At 39.9% G+C, this 25,787-nt stretch overlaps 1 protein-coding gene across 2 annotated transcripts in view; it reads right to left on the reverse strand.

Moving 5' to 3' along the window:
• LOC128880023 (uncharacterized) overlaps positions 1–25,787 on the reverse strand; it is a 678,051-nt gene that overhangs the window by 532,445 nt on the left and 119,819 nt on the right. For both annotated transcript variants that reach the window (XM_054129644.1, XM_054129647.1), the window contains one exon: positions 23,686–23,786. In XM_054129644.1, the coding sequence (XP_053985619.1) occupies positions 23,686–23,697 (12 nt within the window). In that variant the 5' untranslated portion in view covers positions 23,698–23,786. The remainder of the gene's footprint in view (positions 1–23,685; positions 23,787–25,787) is intronic.

Genomic DNA, 25,787 nt, shown 5'->3' on the forward strand with positions numbered 1-25,787 from the left:
CTAAAACTTAACTCAGATTTAATCTAGAACATTTAGAATACAATGAGTCTATTTTGTAGGTGATTCATTTTTTAAGTAATATTGCAATGTTTCATATTATACTTAGATAGGTTAAACTCAATTGAATTTAATAGAACTTCTATTATCGTGTGATACCCGCATGCTTTTTTTAAATGACATAGAAGTAACGTTGTAACGTACAGCGAATTCGATCATAAATCAAGGAAGAAGACTTATTTTTTTGAGGAAAATGAACATAAAACAGTACACTAGATTCAAGGATTAATTGGAAGAAGCTGTTGGGACAATCTGGCTCAATGTCATCTATGAACTACGTTAGATATACCTTCCACTTATTAACATAATTTATGAAAAATCAAAGAAACTACCCCAAATGTGCTGGAACAGTATGGAAGACCTAACGGCTCAACAGTTTCGAACCACAAACTAATTTTATCCACACTTCGATGAATTTTATTTCTCCAAACTAATCAAAACCAATCTTCAAAAAATACGATGAGAATAACCCTCAAAATAATTATCTAATTACCTCCAAATAGTTGCAATCCAGACTCAAGTAGCCCAACGAGTCCAAAACGGCTACAAAGAATGTTATTCCACCCTGTCAGCGTTAATTCTGGTCTCAAATAAAACCCTTATCGAATTAGGAATATCCTCCCCATCGCAAACTTCCCTCCTATCTCTCGTGACTCCGCGGTATTATTCAATTTCTATAAATTCAGATCTTAGACTCTGACAGTCACTACAGCCTCTTGAATATTCCAATTTGCCACGAGTAGCACAGACACGACAGAGCCGAGCACTCCAGGCTATGCATCCAAACCACGAACGTCGAACATCGATTGACTTCTACGTTTTCATTCTTTTCTTTAAGGTTTATTCCGCCTATAGTACTGCAAAGGATATCAAGAAGCGTACAACGCACTAGTGGTCGGACAACGATCCTCGGGAGCCGTGCGAAGTTGACTCCCGATAATAAAAAATTCAAAATTTTCTTTTTCCATACGTTTGCTCGTCAATGCTCCGTTGGAATTTTCGTTTGCCCCTTTTTAGTTTATAAATTATAAGCAATTCAATTTTCCCAACGTGAAGTTGCTCCAAAATGGAATTGCTTACAATTTGTCAAAGTGAAGTTGGCTCCAAAATTGAATTGCTTATTGTTTTTAAACAAAAAGGGGCAAACGAAAATTCCAACGGAGCATTGATGGGTAAACATTGGCTCAACGTTCGCAGAAAGAAAATTTTGAAGTTCTTAATATTAGGGGGCCAACCTTCACATATGACCCTCACAGAATTATTTATGATTTTTAAACTAAAAAGGGGCAAACAAAAATTCCAACGGACCATTGATGAGGAAACGATGGGCCAACGTTTGCAGATATAAAATTTGGAATTTTTTAATATTAAGGGGCCAACTTCGTGTCAGCCAACCCCAATTGAGCTGCTCATGATTTTTAAACTAAAAAAAGGGCAAACAAAAATTCCAACGGGCCATTGACGAGGAAACGATGGGCCAACGTTTGCAGAAATAAAATTTTGAATTTTTTAATATGGGAGCGCCAACTTCACATGGCTCAGGATAGGCTGTACACGGGTACGTAGGATTGAAAATCCTCCTTGGATTGTGCTCGCATCCACCATTGTTGCTGGCTCGGACCGAGGACAATGAAATTCAGAAAAATGCGGTAAAAACGACGCGACTCTCGTACGTGACTCCGCTGAAAGGCCGGGAGTTTTACCGTTTTCCACTGACCGTTTACCTTCTTCTGGCAATTATACCTAGATGCTCGAATATACGAGGATACCTACGAACACATAAACTTGAACGCGCGTTTCTAGGTTTTTCGAGTCGAAGAACACGTAATGAATATTTTTTGTGTGACGAAACAAAGAAATTTGGTGAATAGATGAATTTTTAAAAAATTCTATACCAGGTTGAGCAAGCCAGGGGGGTGGTTCATCAATGTTCACATACCTATGTCTCAGACTGTCATATTCTCTCTCTTGACTTTGAAAGACAACATTCTCAGGAGGATTTACTTAGAAAACATGACGTGTATCATTGGATATAAGTAAATTCTATATTGTAACTAATAAGATTGTTAAATATATGTATACAAATACAGTTTCTTTACTGATGGAAACATCTTGACTGTTTTGATACGATCGACAATCTTCATTTTTAATGGTACTTGGCATACAGATTCAGAAACATGTTTTTAAAACACCCCATACAAAGTCAAACAAGCCAAATGGATGCCCCGATCAAATTTCGCATACCTCCCTCCCATACTATCACAGCTACAATCCATACTTCGAAAGATAATATTCGTAAATCGCTACACTTCGAAAACTCGCTAATGTACCATTCCGTACAAATAAATTCAATGTTGACCTAACCCAGACCTAACCCTAAAAATGATTAACTATACATGTAAACAAAGCTTGCCAAAACTTATTTAGACATCTTCCTTTTATACAGAACAGCGTAAAATTAGAAATACCCGGTCAGAAAGGTACTAACTCGTTTACAAAGCAAATCGTTGGCCCTGACTCGACACTTTAGACACCATAACCAGCGCAAAGATTCCGCGAAGGGCGCAACACGATTCATCCCCCGGGCAGATCATAGTCCCAAATCGACGTCGTTACACGGGGTACGCAGACCGAGTCGAGACAAGCGGATTTCATTAGCGTTCATTAGCACGACCCTTAATCGTTGCGGCATGATCAACGACCGATCGAGGCTCGTTTAAGCGGCATCGACCGCGTACCTGGTGCACCGAAAGCTCCCATCGGCCACGTCAAAGTTGCTCGCAGAGGTTGGCCTAACCCTGGTAATTTACGGTCGCGCTGCATCCCCCTAAGAGGGGCGGGGGAAGAAGGGGAATTAAATATGTCCAGGGGAGAGAAATTCGTTTCAGCGGTGGTGGCGCACACGCGGTAACTTCCCGATAAGCCGATAGCCGTTTTAACTTTTCTTTAACCGGAAGATTGAATTTCAACCCCCTACCCCCGCATTTGTCCTCTCGGCGCCAAGCTTCTTTTCCATCCTCGGAACGACAGGAAGTTTCACGAAGGAAGATACACTGGCCATTGTTATATTGTTACTCGGGCGAAATTTCCTCGAAAATCACCGTGGATCACGGGGGAGGGGAACGAATCGCTCGAAGGGGGAAGGTTTTGGCACTCTTATTTCGGGTATAAAGGCAATTCTTGGTGATCTTTGTGTGTCTATTGTTTTGTTTACGTTTTCAATAGCTGTGGGAACATTAAACAATTTTTTAATTGAAGTATAGTGAAGTACAGTGGCAATATTGAATGAATCGTTAGAAATTACGATCCACTAATATTTCTAGTGGATAAAGATAATATTTTACAGACTGAGAGTAAATTTTATTTTGCTATGATCAATTCATTCCTTGCAATGTATTTTCCCCATGAATATTGCCACCTGGACTTAGGATTATTCAAAACAAATGCAACGTTGCACTTGACAGTATCTGATTATTGCTCAAACTTGGCTTCTGACATTTATATGCAAATAAATATAATTTAGAAAACCTTGGAATTGTCTTTAAAAAGCAGTCTTGTCCTGAACGAAGCCTTTGATTGAGCAAATTGATAGAATTTGTTCTCGAGCAATTGAATCCCAGTCTGTAGTCGTCGCAATTAAATTCAATATTCATCCCGGTGATATTTATGTGGAAAAAAGTGATCCGATGACGGTGCATTGTTCATTTCTTTCAATACGAGGGCGAAATTGATGGGTGCACGAGTCGCTAAAATCAATCATTAATTAGCCCTCGAACGCAACAGTTTCGCGTAACGGTAACGAATAATGAAGAATAATAGCTGTAGTAATCGGCTGCATTGAATTCACTCGTTCCGGCGGCAGCATGACTGCACAAATGCTGGAATGCTCGCAGCTGGTGCGTTTCATGGAAACAATAGAGCCTCGATAAGTATGCCAGTCTGCAATTTACCATTCGATACGCTATATAAATCTTCCCGTACGAGTACGTCGATAATTCTTAAACGAGGTGCGTATGCGGAAATTGTCCCCTCTACTCGCAGAGGTAGCCAATTTATACTTCGTGATTGTAACGACGGGATATGAAATTGTTATTTATATTTAATGAAACAAGTTGACTCTATTTCAACTTTTTATGGGAGTGAAATAAACCGACACGAATAAAATGACGGAAAAGAAGAAATGAAATGGAGAAATAAATAATAAATAGCATACAATATGCCGAATGTGTAGGATATTGTTGTTGCTTAGCAATGATTCCATCGTAGAATTTGTTTACAAGCTGAACATGTAGTATGTCGTTAAAACAGAGTGCACTGTCGTTAAAACGGAATGTACTGTCGGTAAAACAACATGCTCGTGGTAAAACAAACTCGATAAAGCAGAGCATGTTGTCGGTAAGCCAGGAAACTCAGGCGGTAATACAAAGCGCACTGTTTTAACGATAGTGTTGGACCACTTTACCGACGAACTTGCATCCTCCTGGTCTAAATTTTATAATCCAGGTTACTACACCAATATTCTACTAAATTAATGAATACTTCTGGCTTTAACATTACAATTTCCTTTTCCTCTACGCACATAAATCTCTTTCCAGAACTTCCCAGAAGTTCAGATTAACCCACTCTCCTGTACCTAAAAACGAACTTCGTGCAACGTTTTGACCCTGCTGCGACCAAATCGAAGTGGCTTGAGTAAATTGTTTATCATATGACCACGATGGTGTATCTCGCGTAGATTTTATTACGGTTGCATTCTGGGTAGAGAAAAGAGGGGCTTGAAGGGAGGAGGTGGCGAGCAAGGGCTGAAGAGCAGAAGGAGGGGGTGGCACTCTAATTGGTATGTAAATCGCGTCTCCCTCGCGTTCGCGGTTCGTACACGAGAGCACGCATACAAGGGACGGGCACGCCGCTTATCGTTTATGCGTGCTCGTACTCGTTGGCTTTACCATACATTATCCCCTCGCTGATATCGGCCTAAATCAAGCGGCTTTCCGTGCTATCGATTTTCGAATCGAGTACACCCCGTCGTCCCTTCACCTCGGCCACTCCAGAACGAGCCATCGAAAGTGATTTTCACCCATTTCGATCAATATTGCACCGAGCCCTGGCTCGCTCTTTTCCACGTGTTCATTTTGTTTGGGTAGCTGAATGCGTTGTGACCAAACACGACACAATGAAAGGGTAATTTTTGGATCATTTCTTTTTTTTTCTTTTTAGGGGAATCGCTACGCGCGAAAATGGCGTTTATCTGGTCGAAAACGGCGTTCCTGTGTTAGGGGATGGAAAGTAATAGACTCGGGTATCGCAACTGTGTTGATTTTTGGTGTTTCGCTTGTTTTGGTTATTGGGTTAAGTCTGGTTGTATTCTTTTGTTTGCTGGTTTGAGTGTTTGGTGTTTTGATAAGATGGGGGGACTGTTGATCCAATTATTGGAGCTGCTGAGGAATAATCAAGATGACTTTCTTTTAAATTAAAATGGTACACGATATTCAAGTTTGTTACGCTGATGTTATTCTTATGGTCAGATTTTTGGAATTCTTACTACTTTTTTCTACATAAAAATGAATTTTATATTTATTTTGCGAAATATAATTTGAGTTTTTGATCTATAGTGAGTTTGTAACTTTACATGCCAACATGATACATGCACCTATATCCTTTTAATTTATGAACCAAATAAAATTTATATTCGAGTATATTTTCATTAACTAATTTAATGTATTTCTATTATATCTTTTCATGAACTAATTTAATGTATTCGTTGATATGAACTACCTTTGAAATAAATATATTTTATAAGAATTATATAACTAAAAATTCTTGAAATTAAAATATATAAAATGAAACTTATTTCACACATTTAAATAAATGTTCGTTCTTTAAACCACGAAGGTCTGCTTGCCATGAAATAAAATGGAAAAGTTCCTCCTCAAAACAACATAACGTGCGCCCAGCCACACGAACGTTGTATGTTTGTTAATGGCTAATTTCTACGTATAAGGGAGAGAAGTGCCGGTTGCTAATTCGCGGGAAAATTTCGTAAAGAGAAACGAGTCAGTTTGTAGAGGACGAGGAGAGACGAGTTTGCGAATCCAGTGACCCGATGGAGGTAAAGTTCCCGTGTTAGCAAGGACGTTTGCTAGCGACATGTTGTTTTGAAGTTTGGCTGCGTTTATGACTTAATAGGCGCATGCAAGACGATCCGACTGCTGCAATAAACTTAGTTGTCAGTAGAGACGAAGGTATAGTTAACCCTTTTCCTACCCAGATGCAGTGAATACTATTTTTTACATAACGTGTCAATTAATTTCATTGCATGTATAAGGAGGTGGCGAACAGGAAAATAAAACAAACTGCACGATTTAAAATTCATTGGGTTTGAGTTTACATCACCCAATTCTACTCTGAGTTGATACAACTTTTACATTTGTAATTCAATTGCAATCACGTTCATTGAGCTTGTTTGTATTATTGTGTATATTTTAGAATAATAAAAAAGATGCAGAGTTATATTTATTATATTTGTGCTTCTTCTAAATTTACAATTCTTTGAGTTTGAGCTTACGTGACCCAATTCTACTTTGAGTTGATACAACTTCTACATTTGTAATTGAATTGGAATCACGTTCATTGAGCTTGTGTATTATTGTGCATATTTTAGAATAATAGTAGAGATGCAGAATTATATTTGTTCAAGCTTCCTTGAAAACACTCATACCTTACATATCAATTTATTTAATCAAAATATAACATTTCTGCGGTCCAGAAAATCCTCCAAGCCAAAAAGAGTCCAAACACAAACCGAACAATAACTTCCTTGACCCCTCAAAATTACCATCCTTTAATTTGTACAAACTTGCCCCACGATTGCTATACCCTGTGACGCAAAGAATCAGCGACGACTCGAACACTTTCCAAGACAAAAAGGTTATCGAACCCCTTCACCCCCTGCTGCGAGAAAGTTCAATGAAACTTCGCTGGCCCAGACATCAAACGCCGTCAAACAAGTGATCCAACGTCAATTTCATTGTCAATTGTCACGAGACGTTCACTCGCTCGGAAGGACCGCACATCCTCGCCTCATCCTCCTCCCCCCACGTTATTTCCGACTGGTTCGACGTCGCCCGATAGAGGTGAGACACCTTTCTGCATATTTCCACGCGAGAGGCATCCGAGGGAGCGACGACGAATGCTCACTAGGAGTCCACGCTTTAAGGAAGCGAAGCGGTGAGACATAATCAAAAGTTGCCATGGCTACACCGGATCCCGTGTCACGGTGTGGCCTTGGGCCACAGGTTGAATGTAAGGACGGGAGCCCGAGCAAACAACCCCTATCCACGGTCGTCGATAACACAAGAACGTCTTTCAATTACGAACGCCCCGACTACGATCTCCCGTCTAAAGTCTCCTGACAGAGTTTAAAATCGCACGCAGGACCATAAATACACAAATTTTCTCCTTTCTGTGTATGCACGGGGCAGGATAAAAAGTAGAGTCGGTTTGATGACGTTTGATCTCGCAATTTTGGACTCGTCGTCAGGTTTGCTCACTATTAGTTAAATGAAGATTTAGAAGATACGGTATTTGAGAAGTAGAAGGAGGTATTTTCAAGGAAATTATTTCAGAGAAATGGTTTCAAAAAGTACTATTTTAAAATATGCAGAATAATAAGCTATCCCAGTAATATCTTTTAAAATACTTGGTGATGTAAGACCGAAAATGATTGATACATTACAAGAAAGGAGGCTTTATAATGCAAACATATATGAAAAATGATTCGCAAATAAACAATGCTGAAAAACTAAGATTTCATTAAATTGTGTATTTGTCAAAGAAGATGAACAGTTCATGCAACTCTTTCACGTTAAATTTAACTCTCCTTAAAATTCATTAATAACATTTCTCCAAACTTTAATAAACAACCAATATATATGTCTAGATATATTTTTTGATTATTATCATCATGTTATCATTTCATACCGATTACCAAATAAAGCTTCCAACAAGACTTAAACCCAAAAAAGACTACCTTCGATTCGTATACATACACTAAGTGTTCCATAATAACATAAAGTGAATTCTTTCCTGAAAAATCTCAATGGAATACACGAATTTTAGAGCCCAGACTTTATTCTCTCCCCGTCCTAAATTATTCAATATCATCGACAACTTTCCAAGTTCGCTTAATGTTCCTCTGAACACTTTCCGAAACTTTCTCAACGGTTAATTCGCTGAGAACTTTATTTGGCAGAATGCATCGAATATGCGTCCCTGTTTAAAGCACGACCGGGTGCACCTCTGCATAAAAAAGGAAGCGTCGAAAAGAAAGGATGCGAAAAGTTCCCTGGTCCTTGGGATGTATTTTGGGGGAGGAAGGACTTTGCATCCAATTTTACTCGTACCTTTGAGGTTCCTGGGATAGTTTACACGAAAACGCGGACGGGTCCGTCTTCGAGGATGCCCTGAGGACTTGTATACTCTGGTTGTTACGGCGAAGCCAGCGAAAAATAATGGCGAGCGAGTGATAGGAAGAGGAGAAAAGCACGCGAATGGTAAAACAGAGCGTGCTGATGGCAAAACAGAGCACACTGTTGGTAAATCACAGTACACGATCATTAAAACAGTATCGTTGTGGTAAAACAGAGCACAGTGTCGTTAAAACAGAGAATACTGTCGATAACGTTGAGAACTTAGTTACTGGAATAGATTTGGTCCGTTTTAACGATAGTGTGGTAGTTTCATCAAGGATAAGGCTACATCATCACTACTTGTGTGAATGTAGTCTTTAACCCCTTTGGGTTTCCTTATGTCTAGCTTTATGATTCTTTTCCTGCGAACCTACATAATCTGGTGAACTGAAACTTTTTGCGGTACCTAATACACATATAAAGACACCACATGAAGTTTTACATGTAACCTTCTCCAGCAACCATTAATAATAAACGTTCAGTGGCTATAAACAAGCCTGTTAATGTTTTCCCAAGTATTCAAGGGTCCCATGCGTTAAACGAAATCGACTTTTGCAACTCAGACGCGCGGAATCCCCTTTAATTCCTCCCGAAACATTTCGAAACGGGGGCCCGCAATTTTCTTCGCTGACGCGCCAAGACACACAGCTCGGAGTTTGGGAAGAAAAAGGAGGAAAGCTCCGCGTGGCAAGCAGCTTTACTACTTGATAAACCGTGTAGCTTTCCCCGGGCTTTTCTTTGCTTCGCCAGCGACAGAGGGTGATTTCCTTTCGGAACGTACCGCGCGAAATTCTAACTAGCAAAGTTTCCCGGCGGCGGTGGCGCGATAGTAAGAGGAAAATGAGGGGGGTAGGGGTGGGGGAAGACACGAGGGGTAGAAAGAGCAGTTGACAACTTTTTAATCTTCTTGGAATCTCATTGGATCCATCCGCTGGAACAACGGGGCGAAATTCGCGCCGCTGGCAAACAAATTTCGTTTGCTGGCTGCCTGTTGGTGCCGCGCTAATACGAGCCCGGGATTCCCCTGATTTCTCGTCGTCCCGTCGGATAATTAACGACACGCTCCTCTCCGCCGTCCTTTTTCCTTTTCGTCTGTATCGTTCCCGTCTGATTTCCTATGACTGTGCCTCGCCAGCGTCTTCAAACGTGCGTGATTCGCTGGCGAACGAAGATCGGAGGAGTGGGAAATGGGTAAAAATAAAGACTGGTGGAAAGTTAAACATAGCAAATTAATCCGAGCTAGAATTATCTGGGGAATATTTGTTTAATATGCTTGAATAAGGTGCAAGAGTTGGAAAAGACATTTTATTTCGTCTTTCGAGAATCTGTGCTGTTTCACTCTGAAATTCTAGACACCGAGTTGGTCCTCTATTCTTAGTTGTTTTGTATCATTACTAATGGACCAAAACAAAAATAATAGTCATATAAGATGACAAGAAAAACAGGATTAAAATTTCTTAAATATTGCTACAAGAAAGACCTCGTTGAAACTTCTAACTTTTTCGTGTAAGATTCTGTTGTATGTACGATACAAGTCGCCCTTGGCAAGTCCATAAAATAATTCTCCGTAAAAAAATTACAAATTATCCACATAGAGCAAACATACAAAAAAAAAATAATAACATCGACCTTCTCCCCCACAGAAATAATCCTTCGTTTTACATAAAAAAATCTAAACACAGAAAGGCTTCATTCTTGACAAAATTTCAAATGAACCGAAAATATTTAATATAATATTTTCGTATCGATTCTCGCAAAACAAACGACCAGATATTTCGACAGCGCCGTTAATTGGCCGACTTATGGTTAATCATAGCGCGCGCGCGCGCGTTTCTATTTCCAGAGAGAAACTCCGGAGGTGAATGCTTTATACTCGATTTCGAGCTAAACGCGAGCGAGTTCGGGATTATGCGATTTAAACGAACTTAAAGCGGCCCCATATCGATCCTAGAACGCCCCGCGGGATGAGAGGGGGAGGAATGGTAGACGTCGAGGGCTCGCGTGACGTCTTTGACGGTGGGTCTTCGTCGACGAAAGCGTCGGAAGCTGCATGTCTCGAATAGAACGATGGAGGCGCTACGCATCTTCAAAGGAGCCCCAGAGTCCTTTGCAATTCTAGTTCGCGTCATGTGAAACGCAATCATATTCTATTTCGAAACTCGCGACTCGACGAAGTGAATTCCGACATCCGTTCGCCCCGAACGCTATGCCGGGCTTTTACATAATTGAACCATTGTTTCCTCTTCTTGCGATTAGTAGCACGTAATGATCTATTGTTGGAAGTTTAACTCCGCTTAAACTCGAATAATTATGGGAGGAAGGCGGGGCAGGGAAAGAGAAGGTCTGAAGTGTGTACCGTTGTCGCGATGGATCGAGTGGGGAGTGCAATAAAATTATAAGTATGAATCGCTTGGAAGAAGAATTTTTTTTAGTACGCACGCATTCTGTTTCTGCTTTTGGGCTTTTTTCTTTGAAATCTACGAAACATGTTTACGTTTCTTTCGTTGCAGTATGTTCATTGACTCTCGACTGTACGTTAGAAGCCTTTTTGAAGGTGGAAATTATACGTTGACCATTGGAAATTATAGACTGACCATCGCTCACTATTTCTATTAACATTGGTATTTGTAATCATTAACAGTTCGGCTGCCATTTTAATAGTTCCACCTATAACTGTTCCTTCTAAGCGTGGCTACTTCAATCACCATTCAACAGGGATCATAAGGTGTCTTCGTACTTCATATTTTGATTCATCTGGCTAATCAAAAGATAGTAACAACTGATTTCTTGTACCATGGTGTACCGTATGGTGAAACTTACCTAGGGAAAGTGTACGATTACTCAGTGTCAGAAGCTGAAAGTACCAGTGTAAGTAGAAAAGGTTAGCAATGGTCAGACACTGACGCTCGCGCAACAGGCGCATCATCTAACTCGATGTTCTTTAATCTAGACTCGAAAAAAAGTATATATCACACACTCGAGAAAGAAAAATACACTCACAAAGGAATAAAAAACCCGCAAAATAGACAAACAACCGCGTGTTGTATTTCTAGTACATTACGCATACTTTTGCTTCCGACTGTAGCTCGCCGTGCAAATATCGCGTTACACGGTAAAAATAAATAAAAAGAAATTGGAAAACAGCTTGTAGTGCTTCAACGATTCCACGTATCGTAGGTGAAACCGATCCAACGATGGCGGGAGCTTCGAAGCGGGGAGAAACGGTAGAGGAAACCCTCCAAAACGGAAAAATTAGTTGGACCAAGTTTACTTCCGGATTCCCGGAAACATGGCGGGTGACTCGTATTTCCGTTGAACAAGTTTCAGTTTCGAGACTCTTTCGAAATACAACTAAAGTTTGTTAAAATGTGTGCCAACTGAATTGTTCCATAAGTAGTTTTAAATTCGAAAAAGAGATACTATTCCGTTAAAACAATGTAGTTCTCGAGTAGATTGTTATTATCTTTTATAATTTCTTTATAGTTTGGAAATGAAGAACGGTTGATTGATATGGTAGATTGACGTGCAGATAATGTAGAACACTCTGTCGATAAATCGTTTATTCAGTCGGTGTTCTACATTACCGAGTCGTATCAACAGAGATCACTACATTACCGAGAGAATATTCTACCTCATCGACCAGACACTCTTCCTTTGATTTATTTATTTATTCAAAACTAGAGACACCAGAAGTATAGTAAGGCCCGACGGGGCTATAGGAAGTTCGGATACCTCGGGTTCGCCAAACCTATACTGCAACTGCGTTCAAGCAAAGCTACAGCCACTGAGAGTCATTTCCCAACTCAATAGAAACCTAACACTCATCCGTCCTAAACTATCGCCATTCTAAACTTCTGGAATTTAAACCTTAAATACCTTCTGAACTATTAAGTGCTGGCACACAAAACTATACATCATTACTTTCAGCTCTCCAAGCTCTATCATCGCACTTGCTCAGTAATTCCCCTTCTAAATTCCCATACCATTAATCCAGGTCCAAGAAATTAATCAAAATAAGAGTAACACGAACAATCAACATTTAGACACACAGACTTATCTCAAAGACTCAGTATGTCTGAGTTCCTTCTGTAGGCAATACGTTGTAGATGATGCAGAACAGTTTCTCGATAACGTAGAACACTCCGTCGATAAATCCTCAATTAATTAGAGTTCTACGTTACCGAGCCTTACCGATAGAGAGCTCTACATGACCGAGAGGATGCTCTACTTCATCGACTAAGCATATTTCCTCAACTCACAAGGAATTTCACACTTTGCCGAGTGTCCAGAACTGTTTAAACACAAATAAAACTAAAAGACTCAAAGTTTCCTAGTTTCCACTGCGTTCTAGGCCCACATAGGATGGTTAAATTATTAAACGATGAATCGAATGGCAGAGACGATCAACAAAGCAGAGCTCAGAACCCGACTACGAGAGGGCCGTTCGTAAAGTCGTTCGTGGCCCGCCAAAAAATAATCGCCGGCTCGAGGCCTGGCGTTTTGCGCGGGCGTTGGGGTACGCGGTACACGCGGAGCGGTCGCGAGAGTTACTTTGTAGCCAGTTCGAGGAGAGCGGGGCCGATGGCGTCGTCGTCGAGCTCCCCGGCGCTCCCGTCGTGATTGTAATATAGGTCAACGTTTACACAGCTGCTTTAAGCTGGATTTACTGAAGAGCTTTCGCCCGTGCCATGCCAACCGGAGCAAACTGGGACGGCAAATACATTTTTCCTTTTTTTTTCTCTACCATCCCCCACCTTTACTACCTTTCGGTACACATGCACGCAGAGACACGAGTCGCGGCGAGGCTGCGAGGTCTGCACGTGGACGAGAGTCTTCTTCCGAGGGTAGCAGGAAGGAAAAGCATTTTTAAAGGATTAAAGAAATTATGATTCGAGCTATTTATGTTTTAATTAATATATATGCTTTGCCTCGATTCTTTGAAAAATTGAATTCAGCATATTACTCGAGAGTATGATAACGTATTTATTTTTCTTTTTAATATTCTAAATGTAAATTTATTTTAAAAGAAATTAATTATTATATGAGAATTCTTTTCAAAATTTTTTAATGTATAACAAAATATCCGAGTATAAATGAATATTTATTGAAATTCTCAATTTTTATCAAAAAACGTGTATTTTAGTATAGTTAAGGTTGGTGTAGCAAAGGTAAGGGACTATATGCTGTTAATCTAATCTCGATTTGAAGAAGTTTCCCGTCATTTTAGTACCAGTGTCGTGTGTGTTCCAGGAGTTTGAAACTATTATTAGGAAATCCTAGATAACCAATTGCGTTAGGAGACAAGTTGTGTAAAACATTTAAACCATGCGAGCTTTATGAGATTAACCGAGACGCTGGTGGGAAACTGTGCCGCGTGCGATAGCCAGACGTGAAACTAAGTTATTTCTCGTGTAACGATAGCGTTTTAGTTTAACAGGACACAGTAGAACCTTTATTATCCTAACTGTTAGGGTAGGGCACAATTGTTACCCTGAAGACATTTTTAATGGCTTTTATAAATTACTAATGAGATATAATTATTATTACAATTTAAAATGACTTTTATTAAACGAATAAAGTATCACAAGTTATTCATCTTTTATTCGTTATTCGAAACTATTATATAGATAGGATTCTTGTCAATCTGTAATGTCTGCAACGATATTGTATCTAGTATCGAGTGCTGCCAGTTTAATTAGATAAACATAAACGGAACTATCGGTCACAGACAACGGTATCGTTTGGGTAAACGTTTACACGGCCTGCATTAACAAACTACATTTAATGAATTATAAATACGCAGTACAATTGACACGGTAAACATCGGTTAATTCTCTTCTGTCCTGCGGTAGCATATTGCCTGACAAATCACGAACTATTTCACTTGTGATTTTGGATACCTACAGCAAACGTATTTTGTGTATAAACGAAAGTAACCAGATGAAGATAATTCAAAACTTTTGTTTAGTTTAGCGAAGTATGGATTTGGAACTTAAATTTAATTTCGACTAATTTCATATATAGTGTTCTGTATGTATAATCAACAACGATATTTTGTACGTTCTTTTTAAATGGAGATAAAAATTGTAAAGAGAAACTGTAAAGTTCCATTCATAATTAAAGACAAAATTTGTCATTATTAAATTTACACTTGTATTACGAGTTTAGCTTCAACAAAAATTGTCCAATGATGTAATACGCTCCGAAGTAGACGCAGGCTCAAGACGCAAAGTGGAAGAGTCCTGGAATTAGTCAGACAATATTCTGCCACTGAACACAAAGAAATAAATCAATATTTGCCGTGTTAAAAGCACTTCAAGGACCCACTTCCGAAGAAAAATCTACCTTGAACTCGTACCCCGTTGTAAATTGAACGTAATACCACGTATTATACGTAACAAATTTTCTAGATTTGTAACAATTTATAAATACTAATATTAAAATTATGTTTTAATATGTGGTATTTAATTTCTTAAAATGGTAACTAGTGAATCATCAACGAGACGTTACATCCTACTTTAGGCAGAACTATGATTTACCAAATTTATTAATTTTTATTAAACTAACCTTTTACACTATAAGCCAGTTAACAAGTATAATTGAATACTACAAAATTAATAAATATTCCATCCTTCTAAATTCGATCTTATTTATGAAAAAAAAAAAAAAAATTGAAAACATGTAAGTAATATTTTTTTGGTCCAAACAAACAACCAAAATTCAGAACCCATGAAGTCGAGAGACAAGCACGTGTCCAACGGTCGCAATTACACGTGGAAAGCGAATCGTTTATAAAACGGTCGCGCTACTAAGAAACGCGAGAACAGGAACTCGTACTATACGCATAATAAAAAGTTTGCAACGCTCCGTAAATTTAATTTTTCCCTTCCTTTGTGCGCCGCTCGTAATAACCAACGGGAGAGGGACGTTTTCTTCGGAAAACGGGATAACAAAGGCGTGACGTACACGATAAACAACAGCCCGCGCTGAACAAGAACAATTTCATTTCATGCACTGTAAATAGAACGCGCTCCGAGGGGATGGGAGGGATGACTGGATGGGAGGGGCAGGGTGGTATCGCGTGTCAAAGAATATTCATTTAGTTCTCCTTGCGAAATTACTTCCGAGGGCGGGCATAAAAAATACCACGCACTGGGCGAGTAAAGAGAAAAAGAGAGAAAGAGGAGAGTGGCAACAAAAAAAAAAAAAGAAATGATACAACTCTGTACCGAGTGCTCAGCTTTACTCTTCCTCGCTCTGTTATCTACACTCCAAGGGTTGAGTGGTAAAAGCGAGGAGACACTTAAAGGATTTACGGGTCTGAGAACTCTAGACCTCTCTTGGATTGACTCGAAAGTACGAACTTGAAACCGAGTACTCGAGGTGGAAACAAAAAAAAGGGTGGTTATTATTTGGAATGGGGTACTTTTTGACTTCTTATTTGAGTCTTATTGGGAGTAGAGGACATTGTACTGTGCGGAGATGAGAAGTTGGCTAGTGCGTCTGATTGGTCACAGTATAATCTTTTCGATGTTACTGTACAATTTCAAAATATAATTCATACTATGCTGTGGAATTCTAGAGTATAATTTATGAGATTACACTACTACTGCGTGGAAAGGAGAAGTTGGCTACTATGAAATAATATGAAATATGTATATAATACAAACTATATCCTAGAGTACGTCTACGAAAATAATAAAACTACAAAGCTTTTCTATAAGACGAATAATAAAACGAAACATCTAAAATCAATTACTTAAATCCTGAACAGACCAAAATATTATTGTTACTTTTAACAACTGAGAGAGGAAGAGACTCCATGACCGATCGTCCACCATCAATCACTTTGACCCACCAACCAATACACGCAAAATTTACTTAAAGTAAAGCCAACAAGAAAAATTAAAAATCATGCTCTGCATTATTGGCATCGCATACCCGATCGTAAATCAGTCCTTCGCCATTCCCACGTTCGCGATGACCTTTTCCAAAGAGGACGAATCATTCCTCCAGAATAAAAGAATTCGATAGAAAGTGATAACCGAACAGGTCAACAAGATCAGGGCCGAAAGCGACGGATTTGGAGGGTTTCCAATTCCAAAGACACTTCTGTTAGCCTTCGACTACGTTTCCACCAATGAAACGTATCGATTTCCACCCAGGGAGATCATTATAGGCCAGCGGTGAAAGAAGTTACGTAGCCACTTAATTAATCAATGCACTTTGAAGGATCACGTGTAAATAACGATCCACCTGCTGTAAAGTGAGGTCGAGCAAGGGAAAAGAGGTCAACTTTTTTTCAGTTACCAGCGAGAAGAAGTTACTTCACTACTTCCCTCGGTTACGTGAAAGTGTGCCCCTCCCCCTCTCACCTTCCTTGGAATCCGCTATTCCTGATCGGAAAAAATGTACGCAGATGAGATTCACACAGGCGCCTGAGAAAATCCTGTATAGAATTTTTTTCGTAAAAATACTACTATTTAAACAAATGCCAGTAGTAGTCCAATTCAAACAATCTTTTCTTTAGATTAATGTAATTATTACCATTAATAATAATGACATTTGTCTAGAACCTAGCAATACATACGAAATCAGGAAGATGTGAAAAAGTTCAAAATTCAGAATAAATTCTATAAAATATAAATATTCAAACAAGTAAAATTCTAAGATTATGTAGTAGTTTTTCGTTTTATTTTTCTACGATTTAATTTTGTGGAGATCTGAATGATCCAGCTACTACAAGATAAGGCAACAAGGGCATTGTAGAATTAATGTATAACGAAAGAGAAGAGAATATTTGACAATGAGCGGAGGCCAGGAAGAGAAAACTCTTTCGTAAGAAGATACTTGGATGTTTGCTTGGAAATATAGACGCTTATCAGCGTGTCAACAACAGAACGAGTCAACAACCAGCAATTCGAACCGCAATATCACCCACCACGATAGCAAACAGTGCCAAGTCCAAGCACGGTAGAATTTATGAGATTATATCGGCGAATTCTATTGATTACTATAGCACACGAGCATACCCTGAAACTGCGCATAGTGTCCGCACGAGCAAAAACATTTTTCTGTTAAACAATCATTTACAAAGATCGACATATTCCTGAAACAACGTTTTCTAGACCTATAAAACTGATTCTACAAAATTATTTCAATTTCAAAAGAAGAAAAATTTAGGGGAACACTATTACAAAACTTAAGGTGAAATATCAAGTTTCGTATAATTAAAAAATTAAAGTAACCACGAAAAGATTGCTGAATAATAATGCACTTAAAATACCAATACCAGTGACATCATCATCCCCTAAATTAATATATCGACACAGACATCCTCGACACACGAAACTACACTTTTCACGAAATATTCAAGCCCAACCAAGCAAAATGAAATACAAACAAAATTTTCTTTACGCTTCCCCCGCCGAAATGGATCCATAAAAAATAGTTCCCGTATGAAAGTCCCAGATGGAAAAATGCACGAAACCTTTTCCTACATACTCCTTGCGTATAGCCGCGGTGCGTAGTATTTTACCTACGTATTGCTTATTGTATCCCGCGCGAAACGAGGAAGGTCGAACGAGGGGAGGTTGGAAGGTTGGCAGAAGGTCGATAGAAGGGTGAAAACCTGGTGCTTAGAGGAAGGCATCCGGCAGGAGCGCAGCTGAATGCTAAACACGGCTAGTCGGTTACGTGTGGTTGCAGTTTGGCTTCTTAATGAAAACCAGCGGCATGGAAACGTCAGGTTTGGTTTACCTTGAAATTGGAAGCAAGACTCCGGCAAGACAGACGTTACCCGACGCGAGGAGCGACGAGGACGGAGGATTCCGTCGATGGATTCTGGTACCCTAATTTCCGGCACTTTAACCCATCGCTTAACGCGGCCTTCTGTGTTCTCCGTTGCGATTATTCAGCCATGAAGCCGTCGTGGAAGCGACTCTCTAGTTTGTGGTGTTAATATTCGTTCCAGGGACAGTTTCAGTAGAAAAGAAAATAAAGAAAATTAGATTGAGGTGCAGGGTAATTATTGATAGGGTTAGTGAATAATTAAACTTCTTATTGGTCGTCAAAGGAATTCTGAATGAAAATTCAGTCGTTTATTTCGTATTTTTTTTTTGGAAGTCAGAGGTTTCTTAAAGACTTTTATATAAGGGCTTTGATTGAATCTATGTTTGGGTTTGTCGTGACAATAAATAAGAAGTTTTCTAGAAATAACGACAATTTTAAAAATGGTTGAGCAGAATAATAATTGCACGTGAACGATAAATTGATTTAATTTACAAAGTAATGAAGCATATTTATAGAATTTATAGAATCATATTTATGCTTACAGAATTTTTCTTTCTCTACAAAAACCAATTAAAATCAGTACTCTCAAATTCCATAGCATCAGAACGAAAACTTTCTTCGTTGCTTATCACATTAAATAGGGTCTCTTAACTGTCTTCTTGAGGCGCACACTTAATGGTACGAAATCAGTAAACTTGGAACCAAATGCGTGTGATAAATTAACCAAACGTAAATGAGACAAAGAAAGTGCAAATTGAACTGTGACTTCCTGACACTTTAGTTTGCATTTTCCTCGTGTCATTAACGCCAGGACAATTAATTGTATGCACTGGCTTCCAAGTTTACTGGTGCTGTAGCATTAAACTTTCATTAAAGGAACAGATAGGAGATGCTTCATGTAACAAAAATGATTACTTGATGATAGAAAATGAGATTGTAAACACAATTATAAAATCACTGTACAATTTTATGATAGAGTAGTATGAGCATGACAAGCATGAAGGGCAATATAGCGTTTGAAAGTTTGAAACGTTACAGTTATGTGAAGATTCGAGTGGACTGTGAGTAAGTGCATCTTACCCCAGGATATGGATGTCTGACTAATGTCGGCTCGTACTACTGATTTTAAGTTTTCGCCAGATTTAGAGCTGTGTATCTGCTAATATGCGATCCATTCTATTGTGGGAATGTGTAAGTATACTTAAGTTGAATTTATATAAAATGTTTAACGCACATAATATTTTATATAATAACAATCCTCCTATAAATAAAAAACAATCAAATAATAAACTGATTCCCTCCAATCACTGCTGCCTGATGCTAAATTGAAATGTGTCTAATAAATCATATATATTCAATTCAATACTATCAATATTTCCAATCTCTTTCACCACACTGTTTAAAACTACCCCTATCATAATACCATCCCACGCCCCAATTTTAATACGTGAAAGGGGACAACTCAGACGCATCTTCCCGAAACAAAGACATCAACAGTCCTGGTCACAGGCTTTGACTCGCTATCTACCCTTTGACATTAAATTCCAATAGAGCAATGCACCTACCCTTCCAAAATACATTGATCTCCCAATTGATCTAAACCTAAAAATAATTAGACCTCTCTGACAGTAAAAGTTGAAGATATCGCTGCTCAGTTGCTGCGTAGTTCAACTAGAAAGAGTCTTCCCCACCTGTCCATCCCTCCAAACTGCTCCAAACTACCCCGACCTCTTCCCCTTCTAATGATAATACTTGACATGGGACCACCCCATAGGAAATCCTAACGTCCCCCCTCAAACGGCCGCAGTCGGCAGCGACCTCCGGCGCGGTGTTCCGCTTTGGGAGATTTCGGGGCAGCGCAGGTGCGTGTCGCGTGTTATCGACCAGCGATAAACGCGCGACCAATACATCGATAGCTCGCAAAGCGTAGGGGGTAAGTCGCAACGCAGCGGCGGGTGGCGCGGCTGCGGCCGCCAACGATCAAAATGGATGTTCGTTCCGATAGCGCGGACCTCCGCTTCCTAGCCGCCCAATTAGATCCCTCCGCTTCCAACGGCAACCACCTCTCCACCCCCGTCCCACCTGCTTCCCCGCCAGCTGCAAGAGCATTTCTCTGGCCAGGCAACTACGTACGCTGCCTACCGCGATTCAGGGGCGATTAACGTTGCTTGGATCCGTTGAGTGGCAGCGAAACTGCGGACGAAGGAGCCCTCCAAGGGGCTGGGGGAGAGGGGAGTGATTAAACCAATAACTATTAATCGACGAGGCACCGCACATTCAGCAAAGTCCAGCCACCCTTCGGCTACCTGATGCACGAAACGGTACACTCGGGTACGTGGCCATCGCGGTGAAGACGAGTTTTAGGGCTACTTGTGACCCCTGACCCTTACTGCCATAAACCGGCGAAAATTTGAACAAGGTGTAATGAATTTTCAGGGGCTGATGGGAGATTGATGTGAAGGGGGGGGGGGGGGGTTGTGTTTAGAGGTTTTGGGTACAGAGGGTTGGGGAACAAAGTGAGGTTCGCGAAATTGGTTTGGGGGATTTTGGGAAATTAAAATGAGGTGTACGGGGTTAAGGTGGTGGGTTGGCGAGGAGTGATTTTGAAGTAGAAGGTATTTTTTAGGGTACTGGTAGGTGGAAATGTTAATTATGGTTAGTTTTATGGAATACATGGTGTACTGTTCACCGTACCACTTTCTTCTTTAGATAAAGAGTTTCCCAAGGGAAGCTTCTGGAGGTTGTCTTTTGGTAACAAAATTGGAGTGTGTCGATATAATTAAATATGTACAATCAGTCCCATAAGTATTCGTAGCCTCTATATCTATTGAAAAAATTTGTCTAAATAATAGTTCCAAATAAATATAAGTAAACTTTACTCGTGTATTTATAAATTTATAATGAAAAATTTATTTGCAACCATCAAACCCATCGTTTAATTTAGATTTTCTTCAATGGACATAGAAGGTACGAATACTTATGGGACTAACTGTGTTAATATAAATATATTATATAAATTATATAAATTGAATGTATATTCCATACAATTTATGTTTGACTAAAATATACACTCCTCAAGCCTCCACAGAAAAACCCTTTATAATACAAAACTATTGCATTCATTGGTAGCTCCTACAGTAAAATACAACATTAAAAACAAAATGCGACGAACAAAAATTCTTGAATTTTGGCTATGACTCCCTTAAGGCCTTGTTCGTGACAAAATTCAAATTACTCTTCATGGTACATTTCTTGAAACAATTCCATCAGACTTCCATCGAATATCCCATAAAGATACTCCTACACTGTCCCAACAAAACACAGTTTGGGTGAGAATCACAGCGGATACGAGCACGTATATAGGGATAGCATAACGCCCTGCTCTTCCTGATAGTGTGTCAAAACACGCCACGGCTAGTCTCCCCTATCAACCGTTACGAGTTGAACCGTTGTTGTTTACCCCTCTCGAGAACCACCCCCTCCAGCCTCCAGCCCCAGTTTATACCCCGAGCAACGTCACGGAGTCCTCGTGGAAGGACTGTTTGTCAGGGTGCGTATGTGGAGGAAGAGAGGAACTTTGCTCCCGCCCAACGATCCCTCGGACAGAGTCCAGAGTTCCAGACCGCCCCTTCCGGATATTCGTTCCTCGTATATCTCCGGCTTGGCTGGCTTCGCTCTCCAATACACGCGGAGCTTCCCTAGCTGGGTCAAAAGGGAGAAACGTCGTTCGCGTACTCGAATTACGTGCGCCAGTTTAAGGAGCTCGACTGGTAAGGGTCGAACGGTGCCTGCGTCCTCCTTGATAACCTGCCAAACTTTTCGACTTTTCGTTCCTTTTTGCCTTTTACGTGGCTAGTACCTGACGCTGGCGTAGGACACGGTATAGTTGGCGTTCTTTGGGGCCAGGGAGTCTCTGATTTTTCTGGGGAGACGGTAATTGCTGGCGTGACAGGGTTTAGGGGCTGGGGTTAATTGCAATTCTCAGATTGGGACATGGAACAGGGTTTGTATTATGGTATGGTGGGTAAGGGAAGTGTTAATTGGTACTAGTTGGAGGATGGGTAACAGGTGTAACTGACTAGGAGACGTGGTACTATGTCTTTGTATATAAAGAGTTGACTAGGTGTTAATGATACTTGCGATTGGTTGATCCAATTATCATTACCCAACTGAATAAAGTAGAAGCGAGTGGTAATGTTCTACTTACTTTATCGTAGGAAACCAATGAAAAGTTTGTTTTAATATTATATCTTGCTGAAGGAACTACCAAATATTGCAATAGTATTACAAAGTCCTTTCTAAAAGAAGATTCGCGATTTTGTATTTTTTAAACGTCCTTAAATATATCAAGCTGAAGAACCTGAAGGATCCCTCGAATAACTGAAGATTGAACTAAGTGATCAATCTAGAACTAACTAAACTAGGTGGATCTATAAAAAAATAATTACTTCTGACATGCCGCAGTGTGTCTATGTCCAGGACTAGACTAGTTGCAGCAATGTTTCTGCGATATTTCAGACAACGTTCGACGCCCTTAATGAGCTTTTGCGCCGCGCCCTAGAGTAACGGAGCAGCCTAAAGTTGAAGAGGAATGTGCTCTTCACATCCAACTAACAGCCTGCAATTACAGTTGCAGACAACTATTTATGGTACTCAGAACTATTGGGTGGGTATCCTCACTATCCATCGCATTGTTCTGGCTCATCCACTTGTCAGTACTCTGACACGCACTTCATAAATACTGTACCCAAATCTATCAAAAAGCAAGGTGAAATTATATATATATATATAATTATACAAGAAGATAAAAAATTGAGAAAGTATCTTTGTAAGTACGCCAATTCGTTTCCTCGACAGAATGCGTGGAAAAGGTTTAGAGAACCTAGTCGATAAGACAGAGCGTTCTGCCAATAAGACTCGATAGAACAGGAAGCTTAGTCAATTGCAGAAGCATAGGTCAATTGATAAGGTAAAACACACTGTTCGATGAAACAAAATAAAATAAATAAACAAATGAAAGATGTGAAAGTGACGTTTATAAATTCCAAAGGACATTAGAAATAGTATCCTCTTCCAAGTTAAATTTGATCTTCAGCCGCGTCTCCGTGAAATCACAAGGCAGGAAAACTTTGACGAGGGTGAGCCGTGATGCGAAAGCGCGGACCAAAATAAACGAACACCCGTTAGTAGAAACGGAAGACACGCGGGAGACACGCGAGATTCCGGCGCTAACGAAACTAATTTCATTGCCGTCCACTTATTAAGATCAAGACGGGGGACCCGTCGACGAGCAGACTGTTGGTGTAGAGTTGCATAAGGAGCAACGAACCGTCTCTGGTTAACAATGTTTTAGCGTCAATTTACTTACCGCAGCTGCCATGGAGAGATGAGGGGTGGCTCGGACGGCGGGATCTGAGGTTTCGCTAAGCGAGCCATAGCCGACCGGAATCTCTGCTGGCTCTTGACATTCTGAAACAGGAATTGTCCCGCGTCAGATTACAATCCCGATTTCGTTACACTCAAACGTGCATTTCCTCGAAAAACAGAAATTAAAAGCAGGTTCGAATTACAATTATAACCTGTGCATTGTTAGAAATATTCTCAATTTTATTTTACCATAATATATTCCCCTTAAAAGTGTATATTTTAAGAAAAAATTCATATTTACCTCGAATTTGAATATAGAATAAGTTGTATTCGTAATTAAAGTGTCTGTATCTTGGACAGGAGGAAAAGGGTACCAGTATGAAAGTACTTTGTCGATAATGCTCCATAATATAGAACATCCAGTCGATAAGCCACGTCGACCAGCTGGTAATGTAGAACACTCTATCGATAAATTCTTCGATGAATCAGAGTTCTACATTACCGAGTCTTCCCGAAAGAATGCCTCACATTACCGATAGAGTACCCGATCCTACCGACCATACAATTTCCTTGTAAGACGACTCTCTTAAGAGCTACGTGCCCCTTCTTAAAAACGTCAATTTCACCCAGAACGAATGCTTTCGAAAATTAAACAGATTCGCGCGGAGTGGAGCAGGCATTACGCGGATCTCGTCAGGCAGCCGTGGAAACAATTTCGAAAATTCGGCCAGGGAACGAAGCGCCGAGCATTGAGGGCAGCCCACGCCACGGGAACAAGTTGAAAGGTAATCGTAAACTAATTGGAACTAAATTCGCCCGACGTAATTACGCGTTTTAATTTGAAGCTTCGTGAAAGTGCCCTCTCCTAGGGATCGTGCTCGTGGCCGCTACCACCGCCCCTTCGTTTCTCACGCGTTTTAAGAGGGGTTGTATTTTAAGCTACCTAGTAATTAAAAGAATTACGTCTTCATTCGGTCAGGTAGCAGACTGCTGTATCTCCCCAGGTTCGAGACGACGAAAACGTAAAATGGAACGACCGTGGATTTCGTTCTGCCTTTGTTAACGCTTTAATTGGCGTAAAAATTGACCTTATCGAATTTTAACAACGCTTGGTGTCCGAATTGAGTGTTCCTATTGGGATGGGCTAGATGTCTAGTCGAGATTTCCCTATCGACACTGTAATTAGATAAGGGATCCTATGAACACTCTGTCGATAAATCTACGTTATGAAATCTTACCGACAGAATGCTCCACGTTGCCAACAGAATATTCTTAAATATTCCCAGAGTAAATCGGTCATGTAGAATACTCTGTGGATAAGGCATCTTGTAAATCTGATGATTTTAATGGAACTAATACAAGGTAATTATAAAATGAGATTGTGTTGAAAAAAAATGCGTGGACGATGATCCAGTTTGCCTATAATTTTGCAAACTTACGACAAGCGATAGACCCTGGCGAGTAAGCCGAAGTTCCGTGTGCCCCAAAACTTGATACGCCATTCACGACCGATCAAACTTTGAGCTCTAGTAATCCCGAAGCCAAATATTCCGCTTATATGTTATGGTTATGGGTGGGGCCGTACGTTTTCTTAGCCACGACGGCGCTAATCCTCGAGTTTCCACCAACTTGTCCCGCAGTGTTTCTAACTGCGTTCTCATGGAGATTCGTGGAATAACAAGGCGAGGTGGAAACGTTCAGTTTCTTAGAGCTTATTGATAAAACCAATTAACACTGAAACTGATTGCCACTATTGGCCAAAGTTTTAGCTATAAGGCAGCTCAAAGTGTGGCTCGTACGCCTCGGTGTTGAATTATGTATGATGTGACCTGATTCTAACATGCAACTCGTTGTTAGATCAGTCATTGTGTAAAATGATGTTCTTTTCTTCATTCATTCAAACGTTACCACGTTGAGCAAAGTTTTAAATAAAGTACAAATGGGAGGAGAACTCGCATATTTAAAAACCGCAATTAAAATGATGAAATGTTATCTGCAGCGGTAATATTATATGTTTCATGTTAGTATACAAATATATATAGTATACAAATATGGAGCACTCCATGAAGTACGAACATCAAAACGAATATATTTCTATCAAAC

The sequence above is a fragment of the Hylaeus volcanicus genome, chromosome 7 (genome assembly GCF_026283585.1).
Source record: "Hylaeus volcanicus isolate JK05 chromosome 7, UHH_iyHylVolc1.0_haploid, whole genome shotgun sequence".
Lineage (NCBI taxonomy): Eukaryota > Metazoa > Arthropoda > Insecta > Hymenoptera > Colletidae > Hylaeus > Hylaeus volcanicus.